The sequence below is a fragment of the Neophocaena asiaeorientalis genome, unplaced genomic scaffold (assembly GCF_003031525.2).
Source record: "Neophocaena asiaeorientalis asiaeorientalis breed wild unplaced genomic scaffold, Neophocaena_asiaeorientalis_V1.1 scaffold114, whole genome shotgun sequence".
In the NCBI taxonomy this organism is placed as follows: Eukaryota; Metazoa; Chordata; class Mammalia; order Artiodactyla; family Phocoenidae; genus Neophocaena; species Neophocaena asiaeorientalis.
The window spans coordinates 10,498,984-10,512,360 of record NW_020173116.1 but is presented as its reverse complement, the minus strand read 5'-3'; the positions used below and the strand labels follow the sequence as shown (position 1 = coordinate 10,512,360).

The window sequence follows — 13,377 nt, the reverse complement described above, 5'->3', positions numbered from 1 at the left end:
CCTTGGTCAGCAATATAGAAGCAGCTCCCATAGGGCAAGTCCCTTTGGTACCATTTGTGTAACAAAACTCATCTTTGAAATGTAATTAGAGCCAACACTCCCTGAGTGCTCACTAGGTACCATCATGCTAAGCCCCATATGTGGACCATCTCCTCAGTCATCTCTAAAATGATGTGAAGGTGCTGTTATTTTTATCATGGAAGTGACCAGCCCACCGTCCCCCAGCTAAAAAGCGGAGTCAGTATCTGAAGCCAGCCAGGCTCTCCCGGGCTTGTGCTCTCAACGCTCGACAATAACGAGATTGTCGGAACACGATAAAACAACACCAAAACCAGCACATTTTAATCATACATACCCTATTACTTAAAAAATATACCCGATAAGAAATAAGAAATGAAAATGTTGCGTCAATGCTACTTTATTTTTTACACAACTGAATATTCTAGTGAAGAGAGAGTAAGAGAATTCTCCTTAAATACTGTTCACAGAAAGAAATTTGATGTTTGTTCAAAACAAATGCTCAGTTGCCTCATCTGATCCAGACTCCCTTTGCCGCTGAATTCTGAAAAGAAAAGAGAAAAACGTACAGGTCAGGTTGAATCATTATCCGGATGGAGATGAGGCCCAGGGTCACGTTATTATATAACATATTTTAAAATACCTCAATTTGGCACGTCATAAATGCCCATAATTGGTACTCATAAGGTTTGTTGCTGTAACTGATCAGGCCATTAGGTCAGTGTGAGAGCTGTGGCCTCAGGGAACATCCTTCCCAGTTTGGCCAGGGCGGCTATGCTCCCCAGCATCTGGACAGCTCTCTCAGGCACCTTGGGCTGCCGGGGCCCCAGTCGCTGTCAGTTGGTCCAGGGGCTCCAGGAGGGAGGCTAGGATGCCTCTGAAAGACAGTGGCCTCATGTCCCTGGGACCACATCAACATGAGAGACAGTGGTGGCCCAGAGCTGTTCATGAGCAGGGACTCGAACTGCCACAGGCCAGAAGCCAAGAAATCTCACCAGATTTCACCTCCAGGTCTCAGGGCATCACTGAATGGAGGGAACAGCCTGGCCTGGTTCTAATCGGAAATGTTCCCGCTATAGAGAACTTCTCCCCACCAAGCACGCCAGGGTGGATTTTGCCTCATCACAAGGGCCAGGTGAGAAGTCACAAAAGCTGTGGAGCTTCTGTCCTCTCACAGCCACTGCTGGAGACAACACACCTGCAAAGAGCTGGCATGAAGCAAAGGCTGCATTGTCTGGGACAGTGCCAGGCTGCAGTGGGGTCTCTGTGATGCTGAGAGCAGGAAAGGGAGGGGGCAGAGGAGCCCCTTAGGGGTTTCACATAGTGAAAGGGTAGTTCCCTTTCTTGGAACTATCACCCCTCTGGTTGCCTCTCACTGCCCCATGTCAGACAGATAACATTTGTTTGGAGGAGAAGAGCTGCAATGAGGCTGACCTTGGACGATCCTACCAGGTGCTAAGGTCAAGGTTTCTTCCATTCCTTGGCTGAAAAAAAAAAAAGGAGCAGCTTACAGTACTGGGACCATACTGCCTGGAATCTCTTTCTTGGTTCCAGATCCTTTCTCTACGCCCTAAGGCTCTGTTCTCCTAACTGAGGCATTAGCAGCTTCCCTGGGGGCTCACCTGGGGATCCCCAGTCACTGCTACTCTGTGGATCCTCTGGGGCAGTGCTCCGGGACCCTTGCTGCTCCTATGGCCCTGACACTGTCTCTCACCCCACCACTCCACCCCTTAGCCTCTGTTTATGTGGCAGGACGATCCCTAAACAACGCATCACAGGACTTCTCATCCTAAAGACATCATGGAGACCCACTGTTTCTGCAAGTACTTTCCAGAAAACAACCACTAGTAGGGCATGCAGATTTAAAATGTGTACTTGGGATGTCATGGGGGTTTGGGGAAAGTATGACTGAGCCAAGTTAAACAGGTTGCTTCCTGCAGGACATGGTATTCTCTGTAAACCTCGGAGAGTGTCAGGTACAGTGTTTTCGATCGTATTTGATCTTTGCAGAGCATCTCTTAGCACCAATGACCACAGAATGCAGATGGAACCATCTGTGACTCTGTGACCTTTGCAAGAAGCTCCAAGTTCCCTGGGGAAAAGGACGCCTAGACTCCTATTTCCACTGTGATCGGGGCCGTGCGTCCCGGACTTTCAGGCTCTGGAACACGGACTCCGACTTTGGTTGGCCCGTGCGTCTGTCCATCAGCAGAACTCCCGCCTCCCGCCCCAGAGCTCCTCCCAGAGCCCTGGTGCGCGCAGCCCGTGTCCGCTGGACCCTTTCCTTTCCAAGCATCGAGTCATCCCCTAAGGAAGGGTGAGAAAGTTCCCCTAATGATTCACCAGTTCGCCATGGGGGCCTGTCTGGGCTCATTCTGCAGTAACTCCATAATTGGGGCGGTAGGAGAGAATTGGGGTGAAAAACAGAGAAGAGGAAATATGCTTTACCCTGAAAAGGAAAAATGGTCTTTCCAAGGTGGCAGTGTGATCCTGCAACATAAAAACACAAACCGTTATGCAACCACGCTGTGCCGAAGGTCTTTCAAAGATGTCTATGTTAGTGGTTTTCAACGTATGGTCCCCAGACCCAAAACATCAACAACACCTGGGGACTTGTTAGAAATGCAAAGTCTCAGGTGCCCACTGAATCTCGGGTTGGGGTCCAGCCATCTGAATTTTAACAAGGTCCCAGGTGTTTATGGTGCACGGTCAACTTGGAGAAGCACAGATGCTGCACCCCTCCCCAAGTTTGCACAACTGGCCTGTGGGCCCCTGAGCCAGAAAGCAAATCTCCAGGGGCAGATGGCCCCAGGTGACGCATCTGGAAGAACAGAGACGAAATAGTGCCGTCCAAGGGCATCGCTCCATGATTCCTTTCTGCTCCAGGACAAGCCCAGGAAAACCCAAAATTAGATGCTCAGCCTCAGAGAATTTTAGGGTATAGTGTGAGCCCAGTTCTTTCCAGAAGTGATCTAAAGGGGCTGCAAGGTGGCCTGGCTTCAAGCACTCCCCCGTCCTTCTGTCTTTGAGAAGCAGATCTTTTTGGGGGCGGTGCTTGCTCAGGGCTTACATACCTTCCTGGTAAGATGCTCTGCAGCAGCTTACCAAGGAAGGAATGAGGCCCAGGTTCACTTAATAGGAAACTCATCCCCGAGGCTTGTAGTGTACTGTGATCCTGCCCCTCCCCGATTCCATTCTAAGGTAGCCGGAAGTCAGATGCAAAATGCCTTTCAAGAAAACAGCTAACCGTGGAGCCAATCACAATTTTCTGTTCAGGAAGGCAAGTGTGTTTTCTTGGTCGGGTTACCCTTAGGGTCCAGGACAATGTTAAACTTGCTTCTTCTTCCCAATAGCCTCGACTTGAAATTGACTCCTGGTTTAGGCAGATTTTCAAGGATATGCCATTTCAGCTTCTTCAGCTCATCTTTCCTTGTGGGTCTGGCCCAATGGTGGAGGCAGACTCAACCTGGAAGTCTGACGCCAGTATCCAAGCAAACTGTGGCCTGTGCGTAGAAGGACCAATGGGTTTCTCAGGAAGTGAGCGATTTTCTGGGGTCTTGGCATTTTCAGAGCTAAACCCAGGAACAGGAACGTCCTGGGCAAACTGGAATGAGTCGTTCACCCTACTTGGACTCACAGTGTCCAAAAATTTGTGTTTGTTTCTTTGTTCTGCTACCACGCAACAAAACCTTGATGGACATTTTGAACAGGTTCAGCTATTATTGAAACTAGTCATTTCTAAACTTAAATTTTTTTAATTAAATTTTTTTTTGTTTTTTTAATTTAATTTTATATTAGAGTATAGTTGATTTACAATGTTGTGTTAGTTTCAGAGCTTTGTTTTTTTTTTTAAGAAACGAAGCTCTGCCATAAGAGTAAAAGGGCAGGTGGGACAATGGGAAGCAGAGTATATGATCAAGGCAAGTGTCCATGTCATGCGGAGGAAGAGGAAGGGGCAGGGAAAGTGAAAAAACAACACGAAAACTAAAATGGGAAAAGATGAAGAGCGCAGAGGAGGAGCCCATGGTCACGGAGCTGGACCACAGCCCCTCTCCCCCATTCCCTGCCCTGCAGCCACCGTGTGGAGCTTGTACAAGGAGAAAACACCAGTGAGCCCAAAGGGGACAACAGGCATTCACCACGGGTAAGTGAACTTTTAGTGGCATAAAAATATGGTGGAAGGAAAAAGTACGTACGCGCTGCCGAAATCTTTTCATCCTTTGGTTGGCGAGCTTAGCAGCCAGATGCATTAGAGAATGCACAGGAGGAAACTGCGGCAAAGAGACGGTGAGGGTCAGACAGCACCGGGCCCAGGCCCAGGGCTATGTGCATTCCTGTCTGCTCACTCCCTTACAAATGGGTTTAATTTTCAGAGTAAAATCCATTTCCAAGCCTAAGCCTGAAATTTTATGATTTCAATAAAGAACCGCTTGCCTTGCTAGCACATTTCATTCCAACACATCACTCAAAAATATTCCCTTAGGGTAAAACAGACTTGTATCTGCATTAGTCCCAAACATTCTGTCCTTCTAGTGTGGAGTGCATCGTCCCAGATAAGCATCTCCATGAAGATCCTCTCTGGCTCCCCAGGTGTGCTCTCCTTATCTAAGGGACGAGGTGGAAGGGCAGCATGCATAACCACCGCCTCCATTCATTTTATTCTCCTGTATGTCTCATCTGTGACTGCCCACACACACTCAGACATACATACCCTGTCTTATCTAGTCCTGTGAATCCTCCCTGAGTATTTCAGCTCAGAGTAAAAGTTAATTCGTGTCACAGACACGGAGTTTATCTTTTCCCTTCCATTTTCTTTTTTTTTTTCTTTTTTAGGCTAGAAAGAATCTTTTTTTATTGAACTATATTTGATTTACAATGTTGTGTTAATTTCTGCTGTACAGCAAAGTGACAATTATACACATATATATATATTCTTTTTTTCATATTCTTTTCCACTGTGGTTTATCACAGGATGTTGAAAATAGCTCCCTGTGCTCTACAGTAGGACCTTATTGTTTATCCATTCTATTAAATGTAATAGTTTGCATCTACCAACCCCAAGCTCCCACTCCATTCTTCCCCACTCCCCACACCCCTTGGCAACCACAAGTCTGTTCTCTATGTCTGTGAGTCAGCTTCTGTTTTGTAGATGGGTTCATTTGTGCCATATTTTAGACTCCACATATAAGTGATATCATATGGTATTTGTCTTTCTCTTTTCCCTTCCATTTTTGACCCTTCTCAACTTGCAGTGCCCATGGCCTGTCCTGATACTATTCCCATCCTTACCTGATCCCCAGTACTAAATCTATACTACTCTTGTGTCTTTGCCTCAAAGGGAAAAACATTTCGCTTGGTACTTGTTTATTTTAAGGATCTTTCTGAAGACTTGGAAAGCCTTGACTATATAAACAAGTGACTTTCTAATAGTAGAATTTCAATCACTCTGACTGGATTGACTCTATGACCTTCCCAATATTCTCCAAATCATACCCTGCAGAAATTCACTTCAACAATCTGTTCCTGAGGGTAACTCCAATTTATAATAAGAGAGTTAGAGGCGATGCTTTTTATTCCCACAGCCCATACACACTGTGACAGTGACGAAAGATGCACACCCACAGGTCACTATTGAGAATGTGGTACTTCACACTTCACAAAGCGCTTTTCGGAATTTAAAACACAGAAGGTAACATGGAGCAGTGTAAATAGAGCTCAGTCTTTACCAGGCTTCTTGCACATCTGTTTAAGTGCATAATAAAAAGTTATTTCTTACTAATTTTTCCTTTTCTGTAATTATTCTCTAGCTTTTCAGTTCTGTCAACCTCCCCCAACCCCTTCCCCAGAGAGGGAGAGAGAGAATCCCTGCAGCCCCAGGCAAAAGCACCTAGAAAGCTATTACCCAGAGTTTCTGGAAGGCCCCTGTTTTTCTACTTATCTGCATATATTAAACGGGAAAGGACAAAGGCGTGCAGAGGAGAATGACTTTTACAGAGAGATGATTACGATAAAATACTGACCCCGGCTTTAACTGGATGCGTCGGCTTCTGAGTTCTGGAGTAATGAAATAAAAACTAAATAAGAGGGGAAAAAAGGTTTATTTTAATTCTAAGCGTCACTTGCTGTAAATGTGGTAGTTGCATGCTCTTGTTACTAGGCTGGTGGTACTCACCCTTTTGTATATGTCTTGATTATCCTGGAAAGAAAATGATGAGGGTAAGTCACATGGAATTTTACTGGGGCAGGTTTCCAGGAGAAGTTACACCGGGGACCTTCCTGATTTACCTGAATATTATGAAATAAATTGGCATTCTAAAAAGAAATCCATTATACAAACTTAATAAGACTATAGTTGATGCAGAACCTTGCCAAAAGGAAAGTTGCCAGCGATACCATTATTTTAAAACTTAATCTTATTTTACCTTTTCAGTCTTCAGGGGAAAAACATACTCTATGATGCATTGAAGCAATACCCTAATCAGTTCCCAGATAGCCGTCTAACTAAGAGGTGGGATAAAATAACGATTGCAACTTTTAATTTGCTGCTGGGCATGCCCTATAATTCAGTTTTCTTAGGGTTGGTTCATATCGACCAAATTTTTTTCCCTAAAAGCTTTCTACATGAATCTTCACTGTTCTTGCAGAAAGTCCAGCTTTTCATTTCTAAATCCTTGTTAGAGCACCACCCTGTTCTGTCTGCATGGATGACAGCCCAGGAAAAGTTGTACTGGCAGCGTATCCTACTCAGAGAGGTACTGTGAATGATGTTGTAAATATCTCGTTACTATTGATCTCATCTCATTTACATCTAAACATTGTTGAATCAGCTCAAACTCCAATCAAGACAGAAATGAAAGTTGTTAGTAACATGTCTAATTTTGTTGCTGTGAGTACAACTTCCTACAGACTTTGTGGAGGGTTTCTGCAGTAACCAATACTTACATATTCTCTCTTTGTTATGCGTGTACATGTACCCACATGAATATGGGCACACACACACACACACACACACACACACAAAATAATGAACCGAAATTACTCATAGCAGAGGCTCAGTGGACATTAACTTTGTTTCTTTATGATCACCATTTCTAAATCAGCAGAAAGTATTTACTATTTTTACAACTTCCGGTCTCTTTGTCAGCATCTGTTCACAGAAGTGTGTGTGTATGTGTGTGTGTGTGTGTGTTTGTGTGTGTGTTCTGGACACCTATTGGGCAAATATTTTTGCCCAGTAGGCAATATATTTTTGTTATCATGTTCATCAACTTTATACCATTACTTTTCAAGCCCCCCCACAAAATAACCAAGGAATTTGAAGATGATTTTCCAGGTGATGAACACCAACTCTCAAGATTTCGTATGCACCTTCCTTGCTTTATTTTTTTTTTTCTTTTTAGAGAAAAAAATATTTTTAAAATTTTGTCTATCTATCTTGGAGACTACTTCCCCAACTAGAATATAAGTTCCATGAGAGCAGGTAATTTGGTCTGTTTGGATCAATACTGTATCCCCGCCTGACGTGTAATTTTATGTATATACGTGATTATGTATATGACATGTATATGTGATTATGATCCTTATAAGAATGCAGATGATGGTCATTTATATTTAGGAGATTCACTCGTTATTTCCTAAAACTGTATTCTTACACGCACACTTACACGTACACGCAGAATTCTCCTATAGGTAACAAAAGAGTGTGCTTATTTACAGATATCAATTATGGTATAAGCAGGTGCACTGCTATAAATAAAAGAATTACCATATGTATATTAATTGTTTTACCTTAGGTTGTCTAGAAAGAGTTGCCCAATATGCCAGCCGCTAAAAAATGGGGAAAATGAATCAAAGATAAGTACAAATTCCTTAATCAATAGAATTAAAAATTAAATTCGAAAGTTGCCTCATTTATGAACGTTGAATTATCTTCTCACACAGTGGCCATAAATTTCAACACAACTCCCAAGATGACTTAAATGAAGCCATGAAAATGAAAACAGTGAGTTTCTGCTGCAGCCAAGAATCTGATCTTAAAATAGTTTCAAGTGAACATTATCCACTTGATAGTTTCAAGGCCAAGGCTAAATAAAAATCTCACATTACTGAACAGGGGTGTACCTCAAGCTTCACAATATCCAAGCCATCTGGAGGATCAGCTAAAGGTCGAGGAAATCCTATTGTGAGAAATCATAAAAATCTCTATTAGGAGAAAAGAGGTTGTAGCATTAACTTTTTAAAAAATATTTATTTATTTATTGGCTGTATCGGGTCTTAGTTGCAGCACATGGGCTCCTCTCTAGTTGTGGTGCGTGGGCTTAGTTGCCCTGCAGCAGGTGGGATCTTAGTTCCCCGACCAGGGATCAAACCGGTGTCCCCTGCATTGCAAGATGGATTCTTAACCACTGGACCACCAGGAAAGTCCAGCATTAACTTTTAAATCTTTACCATGAAGAGCACACAGCGATTCTATTAATACCATCTTGTTAAAAGGATTGTTAAAGAAAACACACTTCTACCTACCACTAGCAAATCTGAGATTTGTACCAAAGTTAATTAAAAATTGCATGGTTTTTTATTTACCAGGAGTTAGCAGCACAAGAGTTAGCAAGTTAGGAGAGAGGGAAAAAATTACCTAGTTAACAACTTAATTTGTATTTTTGAAATGGAGCAGTGCCCTATGGTCCTTGCCCCCTCATGTCCTCCTCCTGCCTTTTGTCTGTAGAAAAACTTTAGCCAAAAGATAAGTTTAATCCAAGAAGTGAGAAAATGCAGAAACAAAAGAAAACATTCCCAAAAGACTAAATAAAAATAGTTTAGTCAGTAAGCAAAGTCAAGGACCTTTAGTTCCTTCTCAAGGGCTATAGATAATATTCTGAGCCATATCCTGTGAGCGGTCTTGTAGATACTAAAACCTCCATCAGGTGGAAGAAGTTAACTACACGCTGACCAGGCTGTAGCCATGACAGAAGCTGCCACAATTCTGAGAACTGGCCTCAAGGAAATGGGAACAACCCAACCCGAGAACTGAAGATTAACTATACTTAAAACAATCAAGATGAGGCTGGTCAGACCACCACATGGCCAATTTCAAGATTACCGTCAGAGCTGACTGTGCTGTTTCTGCAAGTAGCCCCCTCCCTCCATCTATAAAAGCTCTTGCCCACTGATTTTTGGGGGGGGGGTCGTGGCTGGGGAGTCGGCCTTTGGACAGGCCTTTGTCCACCCCGCTTTATTGCCAGCACCTGACATAAAGGAAGCTTTCCTTTCCACCAACCTTGCCTCTTTATTGGCTTTTGAGTGGCAAGCAGCTGGACCCCACTTTTGGTAATATTTTGATGGAATATATAAGGACAGGATGTCAAGAGATGGTGTCAGTAAGCTTGTGCATCAGAGTCACTCTTGGAACTTTTAAGAAATACGGATACCTGTCTCTCTGCTTCATCAGACGCTTCAGGAATAGGGACATGGGGAAGGTTGCTGCTGGTAATGAGCTGAGTAAGCACTGCAGCTGAACCCTATCTGACCTAGATGAAGTCTTCATCTCATTTGCATGTAACACGACACTTGGAGGAAAAGCTAATGCTGCAACTGAAAGAATCAACGGGATATGTCAAAACTAAGAAGAGGAAATTAAATGGGATAAATATAAGACCCTGAATTTAGGTTTTAAAAATCTGAGACAGGGAATATCTGGCTCAAGAGTAGTATTTTTTTAAAAAAAATACCGAGTGATATATTGCTCCCTGCCATCTCACTATAAGCCAAGAAAAAGCTGAGGCAATCTTGTGCTGGATCCAAAAGATAGTGTCCCAGCCTTGAAAGGTAATAATCCTACTTGAAATGATAGGATTTGTTGTGAGTTAAAGGAACTGAGCACAGTTTTCTTTGGCAAAGGGAAAAATTAGGAAGTGTGTGTTAACTGCCATCAACTGGTTTGAGAACTGTCATAAGAAATATTAGTCTTGGGCTTCCCTGGTGGCGCAGTGGTTGAGAGTCCGCCTGCCGATGCAGGGGACACGGGTTCGTGCCCCGGTCCGGGAGGATCCCACATGCTGCGGAGCGGCTGGGCCCGTGAGCCATGGCCACTGAGCCTGCGCGTCCGGAGCCTGTGCTCCACAACGGGAGAGGCCACAACGGTGAGAGGCCCGTGTACCGGAAAAAAAAAAAAAAAAGAAATATTAATCTTATTCTGTATATCCCCAAAGAGCAGAACTAGGGCTAGTGGTTAGAAGTTGCATGTGATCAGATTTCAGCTCAGTGTAAAGAAGTTTGTGATGATTGGAGCTATTCAAAAATGAAAAGAAATTCAAACCAATCTTATAAGGAATTATTAAGAGGTTCTGTGCTAACACTATAATGATAAATACCATAGGGACCTTATCCTCAGGGAACAGAAAATTAAATCAGAAAAAGAGGGAGGTGTATATAAATATATAGACAGATAAATAAAAGGTAGTAAGAAATTTCCAAAACAAGTTTCTATTGGAAACCAGGGGAGGCAGCTACTGGCTGACTTTGGCTGGTTGTGAGTTGGGTGTCACTGAAAGTAATCAACTAGGGAAATCACAGAGGCGATCCCTGCTCTCCTGAGAGTTTAAACTAGATGACCTCCATGGTTCCTTGCAATGCCTAGGCTTTGTGATTACACTACAGGACATGGCAAAACAAGCATGCTATTTCAAATATATTTTCTGTTTGAATATATTTTCAAAGATTTTCTACTCCCTGAAACCAAAATTCTAATGGAAAATTCTAAAATTTTGAAATAATCTGTGTTTCCAACTGGAGCTTCCACCACATCCTGCATCATATAGCAAGTTACCTGGAGATGGGTAACAAATTTCGACTAGGGACCCCATACCCAACCCCTGTTCCCTACAGGGAACCCCTGTTCCCTACAAAAGCACTGGTACTCAGAATTTGGTGAAGAGACACCCGCGTCCGGTCAGCACCTCGGACAGCGCCCAAGCCTTGGAAGACATGGGGCCTCAGCTGCGCTCCCTGGGCCTCTGCCCCCCCCCCACCCCGCCCAACCCCCTCACCTTCCCCGCCAGGCCCACAGGAGAAGCTAGGAGAAGATTCCCTTTCCCTATGCTCGCTCCCACACCGCCCTTCTCCAACTGTTCCTCAATCCTCATTCTTTGGGACTTTAAGCTCGTCTCTGCTCTCATCTCTTCAGAATTCCAAGAGCACAAATGGCTAACACGTTGGAGTCGTCCCCCGACTCATATTCCTCACAATTTCAGCGGGGCCAGCCCTGGGACAGGAGCTGTTTAAAGGCAGTTCCACAGGGGAAAGTAACCTCCTTTGGTAAAAGGCTGTGGCATCTAGCTCTGTCCATCCTCTCTGATGGAAGCCATTTCCAAAGGGTAGAAATGAGAGTAGGTGAGGGAACCAAGCTAGACTCCCTCCAGAAGTGCCCTGAAAGGTCAAGGTCTGTCCCAGTCTTCCTTAGAGCTCAGGCCAGCTGGGGTCTGTTGAAGGGGTCACCTTACCTGAGGAGGGAATCTGTAGTAGGCAGAAGCAATAAATGGCCAAGATGTATGGGAATTGGGCAAGAAGATGCTTCATCTTCAAAGTGCGGTTTCTCTTTGCTGACCACAGATGTGTTCTGCTGCGATAGGAGTTGAGCATTTCCCGAAGTTCCACAGGCAGAGACAACACTGCGTCTGGCCAGCCCAGTGGAGAAGGTGCCTTTATTTGCAACTCCCTGAAGCCCATTGGCTGAGCACCAACCAGCTTTGCGCAGGAGGACTCGGCTTTTCTCGTAAATGTCGTGCTGGGCCCTTATTTGTAGAATTATATCCCTCTGGTGTAGGCATTGTAGAGTCACCTTTTTCAACCCAGCAATAAAAATAAAAACTGGAGAGTCATAATTGTTATTCTATAGTGGTTTGAGAAGCATTTTTTGACTCAAAAAAAGGCTTTTTTTCTTTTTTAAATCAAATCACTGGATATAAATCTGTAAACTCTTGGATGATGAAGTCTTGTTTTATAAGCTGTTTATTCTCCACCATTAACAAAGGATGTTTTATAGTCTTTGGTGCATCTGAGAATGAAATTTGGAATCCTGAATATAACATTAGAAGAAATTCAGAAGTTCAGTTAAGGTTTTTAAAAAATTAATTATGGTTAGGAATTATACTTCTTATGGTTTCTCCAGATTCATTTCTATGAACAAGTTAAATATTTCAAATTTAATCAGTATTCAAGAAAATATGACAGTGTTTAATAGTAATAACAAAATTACTCCATCTACTGAGGTCCTATTTAGGATTTCACATAGGTTATTTCATGTAATTTTGCAGAAAACTTATAAGAAATGTATTTCTTTCCTAATTCCATGAATGGAGAAATTGAGGCTGGGAGAGATTAAGGAACTTGCCAAAGCCACCAAGCCATCAAGGATGCAGAGAAGGGATTTGGACCCAAGGTCACATCAGTAGGAGTGTGGGATTTTAGTTGATATGTTAATTTTTTCTAAAAAGAGCCTCCTTAAGATTGGATATGAGATAGAAAGAAGAAGGAAAAAGAATGAAGTGAGCTGTCTTGCAAAAAGTGTAACATATACAGCATATGCAAAATAGCTTTAGGATTTTTTCCACCATGCATATCTTTAATTTTTGCCTTTAAGGATTAGGAGAATAATTTTTGGTGGAAGTTGCTCAGAATGGGCTATTTATTTATGACTTAAAATGTGGTATTTTGCCAAAAAATTTCTAATTCATAACAGAGCAGGAATTATAAACTATAGCCATAATTTTAGCCTACTTCTTTGAGCCAGCAAGAAATAGAGATTTCTATTTATAACAGTATTTACCACTTTGGTTCAAGGAGAATAACCAAGGCCTTTAAACACCACAGAGAGATGATGTCTTTTGTATTAAAATACACCCACTGCCTAACAGCAAGTCTCTACTGAATGAAAGAAAAAAAGTGAATGATTGCTTTTTGAACATAAACGTTTTATCTATGTCTTATTGAATGGACATTATGGACACAAATGGACATTCTAGACACAAAACACACACATAATAGCAAAGATTTGTGGCAGTTCTACAAAATGTCAATCAACAAGTACTTTTTGAACATCTGGTCTGTGTCTACCAGTGAACTAGTGCTCTATACATAAACATACATTTTTCAAATAAACCTATAGGATAACTGACTTGTATCAAATTTATTTTGTTTCCTTTGCATATTTTGTGCTCATTATTTCTCAGATATTCAGGATAAAAATATTAATTAATTTTAATAATAATTCAGAAATGGGAAAAGGAAAATCCAAGAAAAAAAATCTGCATTGATACTATTCAACAACATTGGTGTAGACTGAATTGTGCTGAAACCCTGACC

At 42.6% G+C, this 13,377-nt stretch overlaps 1 protein-coding gene across 1 annotated transcript; it reads right to left on the bottom strand.

Annotated features, from left to right (window-relative positions):
* Positions 1 to 1,463: 1,463 nt before the first annotated feature.
* NMS (neuromedin S) lies at positions 1,464 to 11,592 on the bottom strand. Its single transcript, XM_024743661.1, has 8 exons — positions 11,517 to 11,592; positions 8,140 to 8,195; positions 7,807 to 7,845; positions 6,191 to 6,214; positions 6,039 to 6,092; positions 4,215 to 4,289; positions 2,467 to 2,544; positions 1,464 to 1,502 (listed from the first exon to the last, which is right to left on the bottom strand). Exons 1-8 carry the CDS (start codon positions 11,590 to 11,592, stop codon positions 1,464 to 1,466), a joined length of 441 nt encoding a protein of 146 aa, XP_024599429.1.
* Between the last annotated feature and the right edge of the window lie 1,785 nt (positions 11,593 to 13,377).